The following is a 23,844-nucleotide window of genomic DNA, read 5'->3' as shown; positions in this document are numbered from 1 at the left end:
TTATGGGTTCGTCTAAAGTTGGCAAATATGTTTATATATATTTAGAAATCGTGAACATAAAAAGAGGTCAAGCCCAGAGAATCGTGACAAACTGCCTAACTAGAAAAGGGGGAATTTGAGACAAAGGTACACAAGTTTGTAAAACATTGTATTATTGTTATTCACAATTTTTAAAATAATTCTTCTTTCCTCTCTTCATCTGGCCTATTTTTTATTTACCTCCTGAATGTTGCCCAGATGCCACTATAACAACATGCTTTAAAACTTTTGATTTCATAAATGGTTTATTTATACCAACAACCCTCTGTCTAGAAACAACAATGGAAAGTTACGGTTTGTCTGAATGTCAGTGTTTATTTCCTTGTAGTTGTAGTTGCGTCTGAGAGTGTCTGACATTGTCACCTCACATAACCTCACACCACCAACATAATCACACGAGAAAACTAAATCATCTTTGGTATCAACACACACAAGGATGTGTTTTAATTTAAATAAAAAAACGTGCCACATGCAGTCATTTAAATTAGGGATTTAATCAAAGTGAATTTAAACCCCACAATCCAGTCTTGTTAGATGACTCATCGTACTATTTTCATCTTTTTTCCACGTTTTCACAGGATGCAGTAAACTGATGAACATACAATCATTTTGGATGAATATTTTATTGCTTACATATTGACATTCTCTTCATGTTCTCACTCGTCAACGAAAGCAATAATATCTTTGAAAAAACAAAACAGAATATTTATGTCTTTGGTTTCACCATTAATCAACAAAAAAACACAATACATTAGTAACAACATGCAACCTTTCTTTCTTCTTCTAGCCTGAGATATGCTTCTAAGTTGCACACATCTCACACATAAAAATGCAATGTATAAAGTGGTGTAGATTTGCATCATGTGTTTTTTTCAGAAATATAAGGGGATGTAGCGGTCGTGCAGTTTTCATGTATCAGTCTTGTGTTTACCATTTAGTCAGATTTAAATGTGTGTCATGATACACACCATAGTTGACAGAGTGTAGCTGCTATAAAGAGGGTATTGTGACTGTGTTAAAAAATAGAAGTCTGTATTTAGAAGGATAGTTTATATTAGTTGCAGTGGGGTTTTAAGAGGTAAAGTTTGAAAAATCAGGGCCACCTGAGAACATCAATTTCAGTTTAAGTGTACATTACATTTAGAGTAGTTTCCGCCCTTTACCTGAGTGACCTTTCAGGTGAAGAAGCCGTCGTCCATGCTCTCTTCAAGGCCACTAAACTTCATTGACAGAAACAGTACTTTAACATGGCACAAGACAGGAGTTGCTGGGCTACCACTGCCTCGACTAGTTAATAATTTGTATTATTGTGTAACTTTGGTCAATTTAGATTTAGTTAAGTCTCCCAATAAGAGAGGCAGACCGACAGTTACTACTGTATATAAAAATGTATATTATATTCTATGTAGTCTATGCCAGCATAGACTATATCGACTGGTGGCTTTGAAGAGAGAAAAGATAACAGTTTCAGTTACCTGTAAGAAAGGGCAGTCTGCCAGAAAGGAAAGGGGTAAAAAGTACTGTATAGATTATTTAAGGTGGTTGAAATATGTTTTGATACTGGTCCTAACACAACAGGTGGCTAAATTGCTTAACTTTCGGGATGCTAGTCTGTGCCGACCCCATTTAGTGAATCAATACACTCTGTGTGAATTAGTCCATCATATAACCCCACAACTAAGAATCTAAACTATCATCTTCAACCTTTTTTACTTCATATATTTGTAATTTTTTGAAAAAGCTTCATAAATCGTAAATGTCATTCTGTCTATGGAGCAAACACTGACCAACACCATCAACATAATGATGTGAATCCATTCTTGGCTCATCAATCAAGTGTCCAAATGTCCTTCACAGATCCGTCTCTACACAGGAAGACCCTCTCCGTATGTAATATCGCCTCACTTCCCTCCCGTCCTCGCCGCCACAGCCTTCAGACCGGTGCACGATCAGCACAGGGAAGAAGCGGGCATCCCTATAGGTTGGCGGACTGTCACTGAGTGCCAGCTGGCTGGAGTCGGACCTACAGCACTGCTCGTCCACGCAGCACGGGTCAGTCAGGGTGCTGCTGCGGCTCCTCCACAGAGCTATGGTGCGGTGGGAGCCGTACATGCGGCAGAGAGAGAAGCGGGAGGTGTCCGAGGAGAGGTGGGAATGTAGCAGTGCTCCCCGGCAAGAGAAGATGGAGGAGCAGCTGGAGCTGGTGAGGGTCCTCCTCCTGCCTCCATCACCTCCTCCATCGCCTCCACCATCCCCTGCTCCTGTCGGCTCCCTGCATTGCTCGCAGTCCTCCTGGCTTTGCAGGGCGCCGTAACTCTGAGCAGTCTGGCTGCTCTCGAGGAGGAAGCAGTTTGAGGAGGAGGTGCATTCAGTGTCTGGTAAGGAGTTAGAGTCGGCAGTGCTCATGTTTATCAGCATGGCCTCAGAGTAGCTAGGGATCACCTGCCGGTTACAGCGTATGTGCCACTCCATCTCAGTGCTGTCCAGTGTGTCTACTCTGGGAATAACACACCCAGTATTAGGCCTGTCTTCATCGAGAGGAGACGGGCTGTACTCTAACCCGAATAGTTTCTCTATGCGGTAGTGCACATAAGAAGTGCGGTACTCTATCAGCACTCTCAGAGGCCATGACAACATGAGCAGAGCTGCCAGCCAGAAGGCCATCTGCGAGCTGTACCAAGGCAACCTGTCAGGGTCCACATAGGCTATCAGGTTTTCTCTGAAGTCCACATTCTTCAACTGCATGCCCTCCCTAGCCTCCATGTAATCGTCCAAACCCTCGATTTCAGAGAAGAACCTTGCTCTCTGGTTGAGGTAATCGTTTTCTGGCCCGGCCTCTGTGAAGCTGAAACATTTTGTGAAGTGCAGGCGAGTCGCTGGATGTCCCTCCAATCCCCTGAGGTCACGTGATACATCTTTCATCCCGCAGCGGCCGAAGTCAAACTCCCCCTCGGCCACATGTGTGTTCACCCTCTCGTGGTACACCTGTGTGGTGGTGTAGGCATCTCCATTGCGATATCGAGTTACTTGACGGGTCCGACGGACAAAGTGGTAGCTAATGGCTTTCCACCAAATGCAAGGTTGGGCCTGTCTCATGCGTAGCACACGCTCGTACACTGTGTCTACGTCTGCTTTACTCTGCAGCTCGCTCCTTGCTCTGCAGTGCCAGCACTCCACCATGTATAAGACGTAGAGCATGAGCAGGAAGGCCAGAGGGATGTAGATGTAGCCGTCAGAGCAGGGGCTGTCGTGGTAGATCATCGAGTTTCCGCTAACACCCATCCCAGAGGCGCCCCGCAGGGAGGAGGTGAAGGAGGCAGAGAAGGAGGAGGTGAGGGCGGAGTTGAAGCTGATTTTGGTGACCCGGGTCAGCTGGCACCAGGCCACGGCGCCCAGGCAGCTGTACATGAGCAGAGAGAGCAGCAGGCAGCGCCAATGGGACTCCCGGCACACACAAGCACCGAGGGACTGCTTCACTGGACGCTGCTGCAGAGAGAAAAAGAGTAATGAGGAAAATGCACTTACAGCAATGAGGCCATGAAACTTGGCGATAAAAAACAGTAGTAATGCAAATGAACGTGGTTGGACTGGCCAGGCTTTTCCATACCTAAGCAGAAAGTAAATCCAACTAAAGAAAGCGCAGTGGAGTTCACTCAACTACGTGGTGTCCCTTTGAGGCTGTGAGTCAAAGCAGTTGACATAAATAAACATTCACTAAGGGGTTTTCACACATCTATCTCTGAAATTAATTGAATTGATATTGCCTGAGGGAGAGATGTACTACCAAATTTGTCACATTAATATCTCAGGGAAACACTTGTATATATTATACAACATCATCATAAACCCGTTCGAAAGGAAAACCCATGGTAGAAAATTAGTCCGGCAACTAAATGCCATTTCCATTATCGATCTACTGGTTGTTTACTGATTCATCAATTAATGTCAGGAATAGTGAAAAATGTCCATCACAGTTTTGACTCAGTATTATATATATTTTAATTTAATTTTGGCTCAAATTTATTTACTTGTACTTTCCTTAACTATTTGTATTTTGAACTATCTCGGGGCCTTCTGCTGCATTAGTCATCTTTTTGAACATTTTCATTCAAACATTGTATTACTTTACTCTGCTGAGTATTTGGTGGATAGCTCAGGGCAGAGAAACAGAAACTGCTCACACTTGCAATACTGACCACAAGTTTAATTGTCCCATTAGGCAAACTGGCCTAAAGCTATTTGATCTGTAACACTAACTGTTAAACAAGCTTTAGCGTAACCTTTTATGATTACAGAGATCAAACCATTGCAACATTTAATGTGTGAATCTGCAAGGAAGCTAGTTTGGGGATTCAAAATAAATGTGATTCCACCTTCACATTTCTTTTCTTCTTGAAACGACTTTATGATATATTTTTTATTCTAGTGGTGGCTATGGTCCTCATGATATCCTGTGTTCTTGTAGGCAACCTCTGGTGTTTTATGGAGTGAAGCAATTTATGCTGACAACCAGCCCATCCATTACTGCGCTGACACAGGGGTGGGGATGTCACTTTGCTGGTTCCACCTCAGTTATTTATGCAGCAAACAGGGATGCACTTCTTGAGTACCAGGGGGGTGGACTTTCCAGTAGTCCAGGCTTCCTGAATACAGACCGTACAGATTGTCACACTGTTGGATGATGTTGTTATATCATGTTTTTAAGTGCAAAACTCACCCTTCCATTTAAAATTAAACTAACTTAACTAAAATGCAGGAAGATGATACATTTGCGAAAAAGACACAAGTTGTTTGTAACCAAATTGAATGCTACTTTAATCTAATCTGCAGTAAAAAAAAAGTAGGATTTAGCAGTTACATGGACACTGGATCTGATGTAAGACAACTCATGCTCTCTTACTATCTGTGCATGGCTGGCTGCACAGAGCAAGTCCCCCAGATGAAATCAAAGTAATAACTCCATGAAAGTAAAGACTTAGGGCATGAAGAAGCAAACACAGACATGCATTTAAAGATCACCACTTAAAATCATGGATATGACTTTGTTAAAAAAATATTTAGGATTTTCTGTAGGAATAAAATGCATGCATTAAGATAGTATCTTTCCATATCACTGGATTCTAGTGTCCCAATGGATTCTTTTGACGAGCAGAGAGGCTTTTTGGCTGCAGGTGGAAACATTGCACTGAGAGGATGTCAATAAAGGATTTATGTTTCCAGAGGGCACATAAATCATAATGCATAGGATTTAAATCAAAATGTGCAATTTCTTTTAGGAATTTTGTACAATAAGCTTAATGAACCTGCATATACTATTGGGCTTATTTGTAATGCACAACAGCAATGTTTATGATTCAGAATGGATTTTAATTAGTAAAAGTAATCAGAACTATTCTTAGCTGATGTTTTTAAGGCTTTTATTCCAAATTGAACGTGAGACATGTCTAAACCTACCTCCTCTGGGACATCACTCTCTGCCGATGAGTCCTGCTCATCCTCCTGCTCCTCTTCCTCAGCCTCATTGGGAGCATTGTTGACCGCCGTGTCCTCCGCAGAGTCCGGATCGGAGGAGAGCATGCTGCACTTTTTGGCATGTCACAGACAGATTATAAACTCACTCCTTTTTCTTCACTTGCTCTAGCTGTCTTGCTCCCCCTTTCTGCGCCCCCTTCAGCTCCACGGCGTCTGGGCCGGAGCCAGCGGGCTGCTGCTGCTGCACGGAGCGGGGATCCCGAGGTGGACCCGCCTGGCTGGACAGAGGGGGGCGGGGTTGAGGGATTTCACCGCAGCAAAGGCAGCAAAGGTTGACCATGATGCAGACGGCGAGGCTTGTTGTCAGTGGCCAGTTTAAATTTCCTAATAAAAATGAGACATTACTGCACGATGTTCATCCAGATGCATGAGCGTTGTCCAGTATCCCGGAGGAGAGAGGAAGGATGTGGCAAACCCTACGCTCTTCACCACACAAAAAAGCGATGATTCGTTGAAATATTCACCAAAAATGCTTTATAAGGCACAAAATGACCTTAGGATATTTACGAGAAGGAGGTATATAGGAAAAAATGTCGAGATCGCTTTGCTTTCCTTCCTGTATATCCTGGTGGAGCTTTTGTTTTGAAGGTGCAGCGTGGTGTCACATTAAATATCTTCCGTGTTGGTCTAACGACAGTTGTGTATCACCACGGAACCAGCACTCAACTGAAGGTTAGCTCACACAAATATGATATATTTAAAGCAACAAAGACTGCAATATTTAAATTAATAATATTTACTGTTGAAATTGATAATTTAAGCTTTATCTGAGCGAGGTTTGAGATTTCAAGCGAACGTTAAATGTTACGTTACGTTCACCCCCGGTGCGTGCAGATGTACACTAACCTACACGTGAAAACGATAAGGCAACATTAAACGAGTAGCTAGTGAGCTAATGTGAGATATAAGTGATTGATTTGGTTAAGTTGTTAAAGTTGGTCGCTTTCTGTAATTGTTACACTCCTAGATAACGTGAGTTATGGTTAACCACGCTTAAGCCATCTACTCACGCTACTACCCAAAAGTATATGAGAGATAAGTTAATATTGAATTGACTATATTTTCTAAATACATATTGTAACAATGGTGTTCAATGGACCAGAATGGAATTAAAATGTCTATTTATCTATCAAAAGGGGCGTAACACAGTTATTTTGTGGGCACCCACCAGCCTTGGGCCCCTAAATCATCACCACCTATCACTCCTGTATCCTACTATACTCTTGTCAAAGTCTGCTTTCTCCACCAAAAAGCCTACATTTAGGGCAGGTCAGGTAATTACAAATGTTGGAGAGGTTGGATTCATGTAGCAGTATGGAGAGACACAAACATATGAGAAGAAAGAGAAATAAGAGTTTGTCACAAACATGTCTTACTACTCATCTTTTGTGTCCTTCAGAGTGATGTTGCGGCGTCCCAAGCCAACTGACTCTGAGGCAGACCTCCTCAGAGAGCAGGAGAAGTTTCTGGCCTCTGGTGCTCAATCTGCCGCCAGTGTGGTCCGCCGTCCTGACAAGAGGAGAGGCTACTCTGGAGGAGAAGGAGGGGAGCATAATGAGAAGAGTGATGAAGAAAGACAGAGAGATGTTGTCACTATAGAAGGTTTGTCATTAATATGAATGAAAAAAAACCCATTCACAATGTTTCTTAAAATCAAAATGAGAAAAAAGAATTCTGCCCAATATCACAAACTACACATTTGCGAAAGGCATCTTATAGGTGTTTTTACAATTATTTAAATATCTTTTATGTTTCTTTAAGATCTTCCAGACGAACTCCCGTCTCTGACGCCAGCCCCTCCCAAGAAGTCTCGCTTCAAAGCTGGTCGGGTCACTTTTGAGGATGAGGATGCTGGGGAGACGCTGAACAGACATGACACTCACGTCACTGCTGTGCTCTCCAGGATCATTGTAAGTACCTGTTGTTAAATATAAGAGTGTGAAGTTTAAATCAGTGACTGTATGCTAAATGAAATAGCCTATTTTCCCTGTTGGACATCTTTAGGTATACATACATCCAGTTTGTCACTTTGTTTAACTAATTTTTTTGGCTATCCAAGCTAGCTTATATCACATTTAGCTTTACAGTTTTTAAATATTATAATGTTTTACTGGCTGAATCCATAACATTATTAATTGTTTTCAGGAGAGAGATACCCGCTCTACTCCAATATCTCTACCAGCACTTACAGGCATGGCTTTCCCCAAAGTAATGCACCGCTCAGAAACCAGCACTCAGGTAAAAAGTTATTAATTCCTATTCTTAAAAAAAAAAAATCTGAGACCATTTAATCATAAAGGTGGCAACACACTAACAATATCTTCACATAAAGAAGTACTGCATTCATCTTAATTATTCAGTTAAATGTTATTCCTGCTTACTACCAGGTGCAACAATCTTCAGCTGGTGGGAAGAGGAGTATCTTTGCACTTCAGATTGCAGCTCAGAGAATCAAGGAGGGAAAGCTACCTTTACATTGTGAACCTAAATCTCCACACACACATGAACATAGAGAGCACAACCTGCAGCCTGAGACCAGCATGGATACAGATGATCGTAAGTGAATGTAATTAATATGATAAAGTGATGTTGTTTTTTGATGTAATAACTCCTGGGGATCCTCAGGTGGTCAGTTGAGTGGAAATAAAGAAAACAAAATGACACAAACATGGCTGGGGCATGGGCATACCAACATGGGAAACCAATTATCTTTAAAAAAGATCCATTGTCTTTTTATACCTTGCAGTGCTTTAGATTTATTGGAAGTGTTCTGATCACACAAATAGGAGCGATTACTACGCGGCCAATACTGGAATCTAATCCTACAAATACTATGATATCACAGCCATAGTTGGCGTTAAAAAAATGTTCTCGCCTCTTTACATTATTTTTCTCCCTTTCTATTTCTCTCGCTATCCTTCTTATTCAACCGAACCAGCTGCATCTTCAGCTCCCAGCCTGCTCTCTGGTCAGGGGCTTGGGGTCCCAGATAGCTCAGGAGAGACGATGAGGATCCACAGGGAGAACCAAGCGAAGCTCCAGGCCATGTCCAAGTCTGAGATACTACAGGAGCAGAGGAGACTTTTAACTCAGCTTGGTAGGCAATGATGTTGTCCACATGATGGTTAATTAATAAAACATATGTTGTGATGAAGTCATTGTTGAGTTTATATCCTATCTAGTATAGTACATCAGTTTATTTTTTCTTCTTTTTGTTGGTACTACTTTTATAACAAGATTATTTCCACTTCCCAGATCCTACACTGGTGAACTTTGTTAGATCTCGAAAAGCCAAGAGCATCCCGTCCTCTGCCTCGACATCCGAAAAACAACCCCAGGGCAAAAGCAGCAAGGACAATTTTCCTCTTGAAAATCTGAGCAGAGAGTCAGACTCCTCCAGTGCTGCTCTGCTGCTTCAGAAACCCCAGGAAGTGGAGATGGAAGGAGAGGAGGAGGAGGAAGTGCAACCACAACCACCACCTGCTGTGAGAGGTATGATGGATTCAAAAACTTTTGATCTGGTCAGTTGTTCCTGATCCCCTGCAGCTGCTGGAGATACAAATGAATAAAGTATGTGGATGACGATGCTATATTATATTTCTTACTACATCCATCCTCCTTATCGCCTATTTAAATTACTGTGGTCTATTAGAATGAGAACCTTAGCTTCAAACTTCAAACTCAGCTACGTATCTCAGAGGAAAATATTGCACTTTTTATTTTTTGTTCCGTGTTGTTTTTCACTCTACATATTGAATATTTTCATCGCTCTCTCTCAGTGAAAACCAGGTATCTCCAGATATGGGGATTTTAAAGGTTAATGATAAAACGAAAGGTGAAACTTTCCATTATGTGTTCTCTTCCTTATTAAGCTAAATAAACAATTTAAAAAGCCTCTTAGATCAGCGGGAAGATGCATTGTCACAAAGCTCAAAAGCTGTTTTTCGCTGACATTTCACTGATCCGTGGTTCTCACAAACCGGCTGCAAAAATACCATTTAGCCCATTGGCCAAATGTTTTCCGAAGTTCAAGAATATCTGAAATGCCGAGACTGTTGTATTATTTAATTAGTGGCATATTTTGAAGGAAAAGTCCTGAAGGTAGCATTGTCATTAGACCATCACAGCTCCCTCTTGATGTATCTCAGTCACCTGATGCTCTCCGCTCTTCCTCTCCACTTTCCCTCAAGCATCCATTCTCTGATTGTGTAATTAATGTGTGATGATTCTGCTGCATGTATAAAACCCTGACAATAAGCTGGTCTTTGACTTCACTTTGTGTGATTAGCAGAAAGGCCGGACTGAGCCAGAAGTAGCCACTGCAATTAAGTTTCTGCAGATCATTGAAAGAAAACTCCCAGCTCAGTGTTCCTCATGAAGCTTTTATCATCTTGGTCAGCCTCATCCTGTTTTTAAATTAAGCCCTATTTGAGTTAGTTGTCAGATCCTTATTCTTGCAAAAAATGATAATATACAGTGGGGCAAAAAAGTATTTAGTCAGCCACCAATTGTGGAAGTTCTCCCATTTAAAAAGATGAGAGAGGCCTGTAATTTTTATCATAGGTATACCTCAACTATGAGAGACAGAATGAGAAAAAAAAATCCATAAAATCACATTGTCTGATTTTTAATGAATTTATTTTCAAATGATTGTGGAAAATAAGTATTTGGTCAATAACAAAAGTTCATCTCAATACTTTGTTATATACCCTTTGTTGGCAATGACAGAGGTCAAACGTTTTCTGTAAGTCTTCACAAGGTTTTCACACACTGTTGCTGGTATTTTGGCCCATTCCTCCATGCAGATCTCCTCTAAAGCAGTGATGTTTTGGGGCTGTCGCTGGGCAACACGGACTTTCAACTCCCTCCAAGGATTTTCTATGGGGTTGAGATCTGGAGACTAGCTAGGCCACTCCAGGACCTTGAGATGTTTCTTACGAAGCCACTCCTTCGTTGCCCTGGCGGTGTGTTTGGGATCATTGTCATGCTGAAAGACCCAGCCACGCTTCATCTTCAGTGCCCTTGCTGATGGAAGGAGGTTTTCACTCAAAATCTCACGATACATGGCCCCATTCATTCTTTCCTTTACACGGATCAGTCGTCCTGGTCCCTTTGCAGAAAAACAGCCCCAAAGCATGATGTTTCCACCCCCATGCTTCACAGTAGGTATGGTGTTCTTTGGATGCAACTCTGCATTCTTTCTCCTCCAAACACGACGAGTTGAGTTTTTACCAAAAAGTTCTATTTTGGTTTCATCTGACCATATGACATTCTCCCAATCCTCTTCTGGATCATCCAAATGCCCTCTAGCAAACTTCAGACGGGCCTGGACATGTACTGGCTTAAGCAGGGGGACACGTCTGGAACTGCAGGATTTAAGTCCCTGGCGGCGTAGTGTGTTACTGATGGTAGCCTCTGTTACTTTGGTCCCAGCTCTCTGCAGGTCATTCACTAGGTCCCCCCGTGTGGTTCTGGGATTTTTGCTCACCGTTCTTGTGATCATTTTGACCCCACGGGGTGAGATCTTGCGTGGAGCCCCAGATGGAGGGAGATTAGCAGTGGTCTTGTATGTCTTCCATTTTCTAATAATTGCTCCCACAGTTGATTTCTTCACACCAAGCTGCTTACCTATTGCAGATTCAGTTTTCCCAGCCTGGTGCAGGTCTACAATTTTGTCTCTGGTCTCCTTTGACAGCTCTTTGGTCTTGGCCATAGTGGAGTTTGGAGTATGACTGTTTGAGGTTGTGGACAGGTGTCTTTTATACTGATAACAAGTTCAAAAAGGTGCCATTAATACAGGTAACGAGTGGAGGACAGAGGAGCCTCTTAAAGAAGAAGTTACAGGTCTGTGAGAGCCAGAAATCTTGCTTGTTTGTAGGTGACCAAATACTTATTTTACAGAGGAATTTACCAATTAATTCTTTAAAAATCCTACAATGTGATTTCCTGGATTTTTTTTTCTCATTTTGTCTCTCATAGTTGAGGTATACCTATGATAGAAATTACAGGCCTCTCTCATCTTTTTAAATTGGAGAACTTGCACAATTGGTGGCTGACTAAATACTTTTTTGCCCCACTGTATATGCAGGTTTTCTTTTTTTTATACTGTGAACATTTTCTTCTTTTTATTGAGAGATAGTTTTTTGTCTTTATTGATCCGTTGTGTCATGTGTGGTCTCCCCAGCATGAACTTAATACTTGTGTATAAAAGCAGTTTTAACTTTTACTGGAACACATCTGCACCCCTACTTAAAATGTATCCATGTGTTTAGGTCTTCAGGGGGACTTTTTGGGGGATCATTTCATCAGTAATCACTTTGCTTTTACAGCTGTAAACAGCACATGCGGGAAGTGTCTCATTAACTGAGCTGACTAAAACAGACGAAAGTTGTACCAAATAATACATCATACATGATTATTAAGACCTGCTGCCCCCTCTGTTTGTGTGAATCCAGAGGAGGATCTGCTTCTGAAGCCTCAGAAGAATTGGGTCCACATGGATAAGCTGGAGCCGGAGAAGCTGGAGTGGATGAAAGACATGCCTGCACCCAGAGGGAAAGGAACCAAGAAGGTGCAGCGATAGTTCTTACAATACCAGTGACATTTTCATTGATTTAAACTCAAACATTGTATTTCAATAAGATTTTCTGCATTAACTCAACACATTCTGTGATTCTGTGTCCTGATGCAGGCCATGCAGGCTCGGTTTGACTTTGCAGGGACTTTGATTCCACCCATGCAGGATTTGCCCACTCATTTAGGCCTGCACCACCACGGAGAGGAGCCTGAGGTCAGTAGGAAATACGTTTAAGTAAAGTATTTCATAACATATATAGAACATCTTGAGGTCCATTCATGATTTTCCTTTGTATTCAAGAGTTCAGCCCTAGTGATTTGCTTATATTTATTTTGCCATGTAAAAGCATTAAATTCATTTTTCAAGAGTGCTTATTTTTGTTGTAGTTTCACTGTGACAGCCCTTAATAACTGTAAAAAGGGAAACGGTATTGGGAGACTGAAAAACCAAATGAATCTCAAAGGTCATCTTTAAAGATAAGGCTTCAGGTATTTTCTTTTAAAAGATGTTACTCTAACATTGATGACTTCTCTGCAGCGGGCAGGTTACTCCCTGCAGGAACTGTTCCTGCTGTCTCGGAGTCAGCTCATCCAGCAGAGGAGTCTGGCCATCAGCACTCTGGCTAACATCCTCTCAAAGGTACGCGAACAAACACAGTGTTTCTGCAGAGGCACATTTTTGTAGTTACTCATGTGGCTGCATTTCTTACTCTGTAGGCCCGTGCCGGGGAGTACCTGTCAGTTCTGAAAGACAGCGTGGTGTCCACTCTGCTCGACGCCGGCCTGCTCTTCCTGCTGCGCTTTGCCTTGGACGACGGTGTGGAGGGTGTGATGTCTGCAGCTGTGCATGCACTCAAAGCACTTCTCGTCTGTGCAGAGGATGAAGTAAGGCATCCTGAAAGTCTTAGTTTGACTTTTTTGAATTATAAATATGTTTATCATTGGGACTGTGTTAATGCATTGGGCATAGATTTGGCAAAGATATGACCTTTTCTTTCCTGATAATTATAGAAGTTTAACCTTAGCTCCTATGACAAAACCATGCAGCCAAAACACAGACACTCAAACCCTGAAGTACAAAAATATCCAAATTCAAAACCCATTAAAAAAACTCAATACAGTGTTTGATGCAGTTAAAAGTAATGTTAACATCTAATTTTAGGTCAGTTTTTTGACAGATATTTTTCATAAGGTCTTGAGGACAACATTTTTTTAATGCTCATTGAACAACCTTTAGTCTTTATCATATTATTGTATCATTCATTCTGCAAATACACACCTGAGTCTGATTAGGAAGTGATTGTGCAGAGTGCAAATTCACGGAACAGTTATCCAACAAACGTTTTTTTGAAGAGATGATAGACTTTTGTTGTCTGTTAAAGTTTTACTGGAGTATTCCAGTCCAATGTCTAGTCCTACTTGTTCATTTCTAAACTTTGCCTTCTCAGGAGTGTTTGGACTGCACCTTTTCCTGGTTCCGCGGACTGGCCTCCTTCCCTCTGCTGCCATCTACGCAGGAGGAGGAAGAAGAGGAAGATGAAGGTCTGCCAGAAAATATGAAGTTCACAGCTAAGGAGAGGGAGGAGAGGAAGAGCGACCATGATGTTGCTAGGCAGGATGTTGTCAAGGTAAGCATTTCTTTGCCTTTTTCAGATGTGTTACATATTGTAAATGTTAAAACGTTCTGTAGATGGAGGTTTTGAGGATTATTTCTGTGATTCCTGTCTGTGTTTCAGGGCCTGCTCAAGATGAAACTGCTCCCGAGGCTGCGTTACATCCTAGAGGTGGTCCGACCATCTCCTCCTGTGGTCCAGAATGTCCTCCAGATCCTGACTCGTATCGCCAGGCACTCCTCTTCATCTGCCACCAAGGTAGAAACCAGTCACTTAAATGCATAGAATGGAAAAATAGATATTGTGTATAAGGAGGATGGTTTCAATACAATCCACCTTGGCTGTAGTTAAACATCCACAGCACCCAAACATTGCCAAGTAAAATGTATTTCCCTTTCAGTTGCTTGACTGTCCTCGCTTGATGGAGACGGTGTTGTCAGAGTTCCTTCCCTCTTCCTGGACCCCGCCATCTTCTCCTCTTCCTCAGTCTGTTTACGGACTCCCACTTGCCAGCACAATGAAGCTGTTGCGAGTATTAGCTACCTCTGGAAGACATGCCTGTGCCAGACTGGTAAGTGCAGCTGTGGAATTTATTAGGGCAGAACAGTATAATTATCTGTTTATCTATAAGGATAACTTTGTTTTAGTAGTTGTTTTGCTTACTGAAATAACTGTGTCAATACTGCTAATGCCTTGCACATAGGAAAGTATCAAGTGGTGTGTGAATAATGCGGACACCTTTCTCTATTGATCAAGTCATTTGATTTTTGCATAGTACAGTATGTGCATGGGTGTGAAATCTAACATCTGGGATTACTTGTAGTTGTGACTGTGTTAAATTCAAGAAAACAAAAATCACAATTAGTGTTGAGTGAAAAATAATAATACTGCTCTTGGTTCATGTGACCTCTGATCACACAATAAGTACCAATGTCCAATTTTGAACTATTTCACTATTCCCACATGCATGAGCATTATTGGCGCACATTTCCCTCTTTCTCCAGATAAACTCTTTTGGTGTGAAGGCGCGTCTGCCTTGTCTGCTGAGTGTGGAGCCCAGTGAGCTGCTGCTGGAACCGGCCGAGGCCCTCAGGATCACCACTGAGGCTTTCAGGCTGTGGGCTGTGGCAGCCGGCTATGGCCAGGCCTGCAAACTATACATGTGAGTAAACACATTCATGCTGAGGGTTAAACTCAAACAAGGAAATGTTCTGATGCTCAATGAAGACAATATGGTAAAAGAAGAAGTTTTGATGGCGTTCTGAAGTAGTGTGGTAATTGAAGATTGACACCTGTTTAGTCCTGTCTTCTGTTCCTGAGTGCTTGTTTTCATGGCTGTACTGTCCTTGTGTTCCACAGAGATCTGTATCCAAGCTTAGCGAATGCGCTACAGTCGTTCCACAAAGTCCTGGCCCCCTCCGACCCTCTGCTGCCTCTGCAGCTCCAGCGGGTCCTGGCTCTGCTCTCTCTGCTCACACAGGTCACACACACCGCTGGCTGCCACCAGGAGCTGCAGGCCGGTATGGTCAGGTACGCATGAGGATTAAAGAAGGTTTTATAAATCTTTGCACATCTTGAATCCCTTTTATCCACATGGTACGCTTTCTGTTTAGCTCTCAGGGAGAAGAGTGCCCTCCTCCTCCTCCAGTGTCTTGGGGTCATGTTACAGGGTTGCAGGCATCCTTGTTGGGACATCTGAAGGGTTTTGTGAAGAGCCTTGATAATCCCCTTCAGCAGGAGAGCAGCCTGGCAGTGATTCCAGCTTACCTGACCTACCTAGAGGCTTACTACCATCAGTTCTCCAGACAGGTACTGCTTACTGCCGCCTTAGGGCATTTAATAGTTCATGTTTGACTGTAGGAGTACAACTGAATTTTACATTTGACATAAAAATAGTTATCTGTAAGTTATGTTTCTTACAGAGTTAGCAAACATTGCCATGAAAATTGCAAATCAGTGCCTCTCTGTTTGTTATATCAAGAAAATGTCTGAAAATTGACAGGACATTGAATTCAGAAGTAGGAAATCTATCATTATCAACCTGGATGAAGTTTGCAGAGCAATGGTTAATACATTACAAATCAAACACAAATAATCAATAGCTCAAGCTGTACCAACAAAATGTGATGACAGTAACTGCAAAATGTGATGCAAATGTTTTCACTGAAATGGGTTTCTTACTTTTCCTCAGGGCTGTTTCAAGCCAGTGGACACTCTTCAAGAGCTGGAGCTGTTGACGTCCGAGGTGCTACTCCCGCTGCTGTCCCATCATGCTGTTCAAAGACTGATGAAGAACCTAAAGTATGTCTGATTTACTGTGAGACGAGCAAAACCATTATAGCTCTGGTTGATATTTCTTGTTTATTATCCCTTTATTGAAAATATCTCTCTCTGTCTCAAACAGGTTAATTTGTTGACAACTTTTTCTATTATAATTCTCTTATATCCTCTTTTTTTATACATCAGGTCTTCCTCAGTAGTGTGTAATGATCAGTCTAATCCTCCGGGCCCAGAGCTGACCCCCAGCCTCCCCGGTTTGGCCTGCCCAGGATGGAGGGACCGCCCAGGGCCGGTTGCTCCCAGCTCCCCCTTGCCTCTCCTCACAGGCCTGGGTCTGCTCCTGGAAACCATCACAGGCATCCACAAAGGCCTTAGCAGCAAGGTAACGTTTGAACCTTTTTTTAATGAGGGACAAACAATAATGAGGCGAGAAAAAAATAGTATTCATTTTTCTTTACATAGGTTTCATATCACTGCTAAGCACCCCTGAAACCAAAGACAAGGAACCCATCAGTAACGTCTTTCTTTGCCTCGTCTTGGCAGTCATTTTATCACTGAGCCAGGAACAAGTCATGTCAATTATATTTATATAACCACATAATGGCATAAAAGATCCACTGTCCTTTTTTCATCTCTTGCTTTGGATAAGTAAACTCCCTCAATTAACAGGAAAAAAACATGGAGAGATCTCAGGAAGAGCTATGGAGTTTAGTTCCCTCTCCCTGGAATAACACAACACAAAGTGTTTTGCTGCCATCTTGTGGTGAATAAGTCCCACGTAATTAATCTAAATGTTTTCACTGTTCTGTGTTTGACTTTCTTTCCCTCTCTCTAGTTCGCTGGTCTCCTCCTGTCAGAGCCTGTGGTTGGTTACCTGCGGATTTGCAGTCAGGCTACGCCCGCTCTGTCTCAAACCGGAGCCTGGCTTCTCCGTCATGAACACCACCTCCTCTACCTGCTGCTCCGGCTGGCACACAGACTGGTAGGCTTCACCTTAGATCAGAAACAGTCTTGTGTTGATCTGACACATGGATTCTAGTCTCTGCTCGATTGTCTTCTGTTTCCAGTTGCTAATGTTTCAGGTTGTGGTGGTGTCTGTCATTTATGTAATTCAGATCTTAATAGTAATGCCTCACAACAATTTTTCTTTCTGTTTTTGTTCAAAATATTTAAATAAATTTCATATTTGTCACGTAACATTTCCAATTGTTCGACATGTATCCATTATCAGGAATTGAAAGGGGAATCAAATCGGTAAAATGTTGCATACAAGAATTCAGATGCATTCATTGTAAAAGATTACATAACAAAAAGTATTTTTAAAAATCAAGACATACCTAAACAAATCATTGCATTTGTTTTTAATTTGAATAATAATAGCATGACTAAATTGAGTATCCATTCAAGTTATGATAATAATAATTACTGTTAGCCATCAACAGTCATGCTAAAGGATTATCAGTCAGTGGGATACAAGTTTCATAAGGATCCTACGCTGGGGCCATATTCTGCTTTCGGTTATTCATCCTGTGAATTAGTTACTATTATGGGCTGTTTTCATCATAGTGTTTTTTTATTCTGGATCTTTGGGTGATTTCCAGTGTCTAAGTATTGCCCTAGCAGCCTCTGAGACGACCTGACATGATTACTGAACATTTCCCACTTGATTATTTATCTTTTTGGGGTCCTTCCCCTAACAGACTTCGTCTCTGGGGTAATGGTCACTTAATTCACCGCTAAATGCTCAAATATTCTATAATTGTTCCCCAGATGGGTTGGATAAATGGGGCTTTCCCAAATATCATATATAAAAGCGCCTGTGTCTTCCTGTCATCTCGGAACATTCCTAAAATATTTATGTTGATTGCTTGCTGGTGTCCAATAATGTCTGCGTATCATCTTTCTAATTGGATCATTCCCCTTGAACTTCCCTTATGTATTATAGTATATGATTTTTTGCCATTTCCTTTCCCCCTTTACAGACTCTACTGTAAATCGTTTATCCCACAATATTTTGAGGCTTACAGTCATTGCTCAACAGTTGGTTGGTTGTTTTGTAAAACACAAGAGTCCTTCAGTAGTGTGAAGTAGTCTTAATGTCATTTCTATCATTGGGCTGAACAGATTAATCAGATCATATTTTCAAGACACAAACACACCAGCTTCAAATGCATTGGGAAAATTACATATCCCATTAATATGCCACTTCTTCCTGTATGCTTGCGCTACCACAAGGTCGAATATAATTTAATAAAAATAACAATATAATGCTTCTTACCAGTTTATGTATTATCACTTTAACCATCCCCCATAATGTCGGCATAGTTGTCCTGCCACTTATCTAAGTTAATTTCATTTTCATTGCAGCCCTGGCTCAGAATTTAATGTAGGCATTTCCTCCACAATCCAGCTTTGTTTGATTCCAAAGTGTTCCATGTAAGATTGTATTGTCTCAAGTTTAGGTGGAACAAATCAGATTTCTTTACCTCATAAAACATTGGTTTCTTTCAGGTGCCGGTTGATCCAGAAGTATCCAAGCACGCCTCGCTGTACCACCAGGTAGCGCTGGTTCTGCTGCCGTGGTTATTACCAGGCAGTGAATATCTGGGACATGAACTGCTGTCCAACATAGTCTTCAGCAAGGACTTTATATCGTAAGCTTACATTTGTTTTACTTGGTTTGAACACTAACACTGCTTGAAAAAATACTGCAGATTCTTTTTTTTCCTATTCATGATTTCAGGTAAGATGAGACTAAGGGGATATTTGCAGTGTTACAGAAGCTAATAAAAGTACAAGCACAAGAGGCATCAGGATATAATAAATAAGTAAAGGGTAAATATGTAAGTGGAGATTTTAATCAAGCAGGTTATCATTGGAAAGTGAACACCACGCAACAGCAACACTAGATTACTGTCTATAACAGGGCTACTCATTCTGATTGGTGTTAATGACCAATCAAATTCATCTCCTTAACAACACTTTGTAATATAATATTATAAGTAGGAATACAGACAGAACTTTTGAAAGAGTTCCACCAAAAGGGAAGTTCCTCCTCTTTATTACAGTACACTCACTTCATGTTAATTTGTTCGCTTTCCAGTGAGGGCCACAGCGGAGGACCTGAAGCCGTAGAGCTGGGCGAGCTGAAGCTCCAGGAGGAGAACCAACACAGCTCCTCCCCCTCACTGCAGACCGTCGGAGCTCTCCTGAGAGAAGCCTGCGTGCAGCTGCCCTCCATACGAGGCTGCTTCCTCACTCAGCTGGCTTACCTGGAGTCGTCCGTGCTGACGTCCCGGGACGCTCTCCTCGGCCGCAATCCCTGGATCAGCTCCCATCTCCTCCCTGAGCTCACTGGTCCCACCGTGCCTTCCGATTGGCCCTACCTCCCGCTGGTCAGCCTGTATGAGCGGACAGGGGTGTCGGACGCTGGAGGGTTGGCGGTGGAAGAACTCCCTCAGTGGGCTCTGCAGGCCGTGACCCACTGTCTGCAGTGGCTGCTGCTGCTGGAGGTCTGGAGGGAGGATGCACTGAAGGTACAGAAAGTGCTTCCTGGCCCCGGACAGACTGGCAGCCTCTTCACTCTGGCCCGTCTCTGTAATGCATGTACCTGTGTGCACCCATACCTGTATTACAGTGCATGTATAATGCATGCATTTAAAGTATTTGTTTATTCCAATTTTTGCAAACTATGCAAAAAGCAATGCCCAATATCCCGTTTAAAGTTACTGAAGTTACTGAAGCGTGTAGGAGTTGGTGACTTCCAGTCTTTTAGGAATATTTTTATTTAGATAGAGTTGATTAATCAAATATAATCGTGATTTCTTTGCCCTAATAACAATATATCTCTGTTAGTCAACGTTACACTGTGTCATGTTGCAGGTGATCCCTCCCGTCGCCAAGCTTGCCCGCCTCTCCTGTGTGTTCCTGTGTTCCAGTGACCTGTTCCTGGAGAGAGCAGTGCAGAAACTGACCTGGGGTCTGTTCAGACTCCTGACCAGGTCTGAAAATGTGTGACACTCTTTCCATTCAAAAACTAAATTTAGCACAGAGAACAAAGTTAAAACAAATGTCTTTCATTTACAGGCGATCCAAGCTGGACTCTTTGGACCTGAACGTCCCTCCTCCGGGTCTCGCCTCCTTCCAGGACTTGTACACGGCCCTTCTGACCCAGTATGAAGCTGTGTCCTTTGGAGACCGGCTCTTTGGGTGCTGGTTGCTCTTACCTCTCCAGAGGAGGTACAGCACCACCATGAGGCTGGCTGTGTTCGGGGAACATGTGGGAATGCTGAGGTCACTGGGAGTCACTCTGGAACAAGTAATGATGATGAGGCCTTGTCGTGTGTTAAGATAGACAACACAAATGTTCTATGATTATTTTAACCAGTGATTTTGATCAATTCATTATCTCTCTATGACTTAATTTGAAGCTCTCCATCCCTATTGAGCGGTTCACCTCCCCCCCTGAAGACTCCCTCCCTCTACTCCACCTCTACTTCCGCTCTTTGGTAACGGGGACCCTGAAGCCCCGCTGGTGTCCGGTCTTATACGTGGTTACCTTGTCACACGTCAACTCCTTCATTTTCTCTCAGGATGCTGCAGCACAGGTAGAGCAGTGTATAGCAAACAGGCCACCCCAGATAAAGTCTGCTTGTTGATCTGTAAACTGAATAGTGGAAACACTACTAGAAGGCCGGATCACTGGCGGTTGAAAAAAACCCTTACATATGGGAAAAGATCCAAATAAAGCAGCAGATAGACCAGTTATTTCACATTCATTAACCATTGTGTGCAAGGGCATTTCTGCCGCTTTTATGAATGTTAAAATAACCAGAAAATAAGTTCCTGACTGGAAAAATGTACAATTCGGAACTAATTATTACTGAATTGTTTAACTTTCTGAGCAATGCATATAGGACATGTTTTTTTTGTAGCGTCTAAGTTGTCTCCACACATGAAGCTCAAAGCTCATTAGAAACAGGCTTTTGAGGAGCCTTTGAATGCACCGTTGGCCCTGGAGATCTGGCTCTCAAACTGCAGTTAGTCTAGGTTATGTTTTTGGTTATTTAAAAAAAAAAAAATCAATCACAGTGATACCTGGGCCAAACTGCAACATATTTATGTTTTAGCAGATCCAGACCATGCTGCATCTGCATCTGGAAGTTAGATTATTGGGAAGTGTTAAATGCTTTATAGGGATTCAAGCCCATTTACGCACAAGAGAAAATGAGCTAGCAGATTCTATTTGTCTTGTGTTAGATAGACTGTCAAAGGAGCCGCCTCTGAGTTGGCCTCAGTAATTCAAATTGGCACCCAAATATTACTAAATGTTGATATAAGTCATGGTATGCAAGTTTTATCTAAGAGGTGAGAAGTGGACGTAAACAGCACACTAGAAAAAGAAACACATTCAGTGACGTTCAGCTGAAAGCAAACATGCATGCAGGTGTCAAGTAAACACAAGAGACGTGCGTCAGGGAGTACATCAATGAAGCCTTTCATCTATTAATCCCTTCGTCTCTTTTACAGGAAGTTGAAGCTGCAAGACAGAGCATGCTGAGAAAAATCTACTACCTGACAGATGAGGTACAGTTTCTTCTTTTTTCTTTGCAATCAACTGATTTCTCTTTTTGGCAGTCTCTCATGTTAAAAAAGCTGCGAGGTGTTTATTGAGTGTACCGACCCTTTTCTCTACATTCCTCTTGTTTTTCCTCCTAATCACAACCATCCAAGTACCTGTTAATGATCTGCGTGTCGCTTTAAGTCCTGCAGAGATATCATGTAGAAACAGTCTGTGTTTTCTTACCTGAAGCCCTTCCAGATCATAATGAACAATTTACTGACATCATTTAGTTTTTCTACAGATATTTGTTTTTTGGAATGTATCTAAAACTAGATGTAATTTAACAAAACTGTGTCTACTACATGGGTGAATATTGTATTTGATCACAAAGCTAAACTGATAATGTTGAGTTTGGTTTGATCCAGTTTGAATTCATCCTGCTACCAGTCAGGTCGACGGTATTTTGCAATTTGAACCCATGATGCATTACTTTTATATAATTCAACACTTATCCTTACATTGAAGCTATCTATTTCAACTATTTATTGATTCCCTTTAAGGTTTCGAATATAGTGCATTTCTGTAGATTTAAGTGCTCTAATTTGACTCAAATATGGTTTTGAATGCAGGACTGAGTAGTTTTACTGTGCGGTATTAGAACTTGTACTTAGGGATACATTTCCACTTCTGCTTTAGCTAACTGGTAAGACCTCTTTTCTTCCTTGCTAACTAAATTGTTATCCACCCTCAATTGCAACAAGTAGTTAATTGTTCTTGGTTTACAGCTGTATCAATAGTTCTTCTCCTCAATATTTTCACTTACTTTCTTGCAGCCACCACCTCTGCTGCTCTCCTCACGACCTTTTCACTCTCTTTGTCTCATTTCCAGGTTCTGAGGAAGCACTTGCTGCTCTTCCGTCTGCCACAACAGAACTCAGAGTTTGGCTTCGATATGTTCGAGCAGTTGCCTCCCATGAGAGCAAAACGTTTGGAGAGCATCGTGAAACTGCAGGACGGTAGTGAAGACAAAGGTGACTGAAAGCAGCAGGCAGTGAAAAAGTACAATAGTAGTGGGCCAAAAACAGATCCAGAGAAGGGACAGTGTGGTACTGACAGGAAAACGAAGGAGGGACTAGAACACTAGAAGATTCTTGGAAAGAAAGGAGAAAGAGTGAGACATTCAAGAGGCAAGAAGTCAACCGTATCATTTTCTGTGGCCTATTTTCTTATAGAAAACATAATCTGGGGTAGATGTGGCCTACTTGAACCTGCTACACACATGAAAAGGTTAGATGTTTACAATCTAAGACTATATTTTAGAGACCATCTTTTGAAATGTACTGTTAAAGTTTTTCGTGTTATCTGAGGATACTTGAACCGACCTGAACCAAGTCAAGTCAAACTAAAGGTTAAATATAAAAGCTAAAAATGAAGTGCAGATGCAGCGAGGATCGGGTTTTCATTTTCTCCCCTAATAACTTTCCTGTTAGCTAACAGGAGGGATTTTATTTTGAGACATTAGCACTTTTCCAGTCAGTGTGTGTCTAATGATCTTGAAAAACAGACCAGAGCGATTCTTGGCATCTCAGAGTAAAGACAAATGTTCTTCTTTACAAGTGCCTGAAATTGTCTAATAAAACATTATTTCCAGTTTGTGTAATGTTTTTTTATTCTTTAATCACAATCACAGCCCATAGCAATGTCGCACCACCAATGCAATCATATTGATTAAAATGGAGCAGTGAACATGTGGTTTTCATTGGTATAAACGAGTTGAAATGGGGTTAAATACCCTCCAACATCCAGACGGGGTCTCTCGGGGTACGAGGAGACAGATTCTTCTCCGTGTCACTGATCAATCACACTCACATCGCAGATACTTCACATTTGATTTCCCTTGAAGCTGCTCCCATAAGGGGCTGATGTTTTTTTCAGTGTGTGTGCTTAGCGTTCCACTGTTTGTGCTTGCTGATATAACAAGTACCAGTGCATAACTTTAACAACTCCTCGCATCCTGAGAACACTCTTTTCTTCACTGGTGTGTATGTTATTCCACCTGGATTTGGTTATTTTAGATATAACCTGAGGAGGTGAATCTATTTTCATCAGCCTACTGATGCATATTATAAATATACTGATAAATAAACTGAATTTATTTACCAGGCAGTCTTGTTATTAGGGTTTACTGATGATGGTCATTCAAATTGGCCTTTATCTGACATGAATACTATGCGTTGTTGA

At 41.8% G+C, this 23,844-nt stretch overlaps 2 protein-coding genes across 2 annotated transcripts; one reads left to right on the top strand and one right to left on the bottom strand.

Annotated features, from left to right (window-relative positions):
• Positions 1–507: 507 nt before the first annotated feature.
• On the bottom strand, positions 508–6,145 carry si:dkey-13p1.4 (transmembrane protein 151B). Its single transcript, XM_063908266.1, has 2 exons — positions 5,494–6,145; positions 508–3,525 (listed from the first exon to the last, which is right to left on the bottom strand). Exons 1-2 carry the CDS (start codon positions 5,614–5,616, stop codon positions 1,891–1,893), a joined length of 1,758 nt encoding a protein of 585 aa, XP_063764336.1. The 5' UTR covers positions 5,617–6,145; the 3' UTR covers positions 508–1,890.
• Positions 6,146–6,196: 51 nt separating this feature from the next.
• On the top strand, positions 6,197–23,253 carry rpap1 (RNA polymerase II associated protein 1). Its single transcript, XM_063908045.1, has 27 exons — positions 6,197–6,243; positions 6,971–7,173; positions 7,333–7,481; positions 7,717–7,809; positions 7,959–8,127; positions 8,510–8,668; positions 8,827–9,063; positions 12,027–12,142; positions 12,263–12,361; positions 12,686–12,787; positions 12,865–13,032; positions 13,596–13,775; positions 13,884–14,018; positions 14,161–14,331; positions 14,765–14,922; positions 15,120–15,290; positions 15,374–15,569; positions 15,952–16,061; positions 16,227–16,422; positions 16,876–17,022; positions 18,552–18,694; positions 19,144–19,576; positions 19,923–20,041; positions 20,127–20,358; positions 20,471–20,647; positions 21,570–21,626; positions 22,493–23,253. Exons 2-27 carry the CDS (start codon positions 6,975–6,977, stop codon positions 22,640–22,642), a joined length of 4,266 nt encoding a protein of 1,421 aa, XP_063764115.1. The 5' UTR covers positions 6,197–6,243; positions 6,971–6,974; the 3' UTR covers positions 22,643–23,253.
• The last annotated feature ends 591 nt before the right edge of the window (positions 23,254–23,844 follow it).

The sequence above is a fragment of the Eleginops maclovinus genome, chromosome 19, assembly GCF_036324505.1.
Source record: "Eleginops maclovinus isolate JMC-PN-2008 ecotype Puerto Natales chromosome 19, JC_Emac_rtc_rv5, whole genome shotgun sequence".
Classification (NCBI taxonomy): Eukaryota; Metazoa; Chordata; class Actinopteri; order Perciformes; family Eleginopidae; genus Eleginops; species Eleginops maclovinus.
The sequence above is the reverse complement of the archived record's forward strand: the minus strand, read 5'-3'. Positions and strand labels throughout refer to the sequence as shown.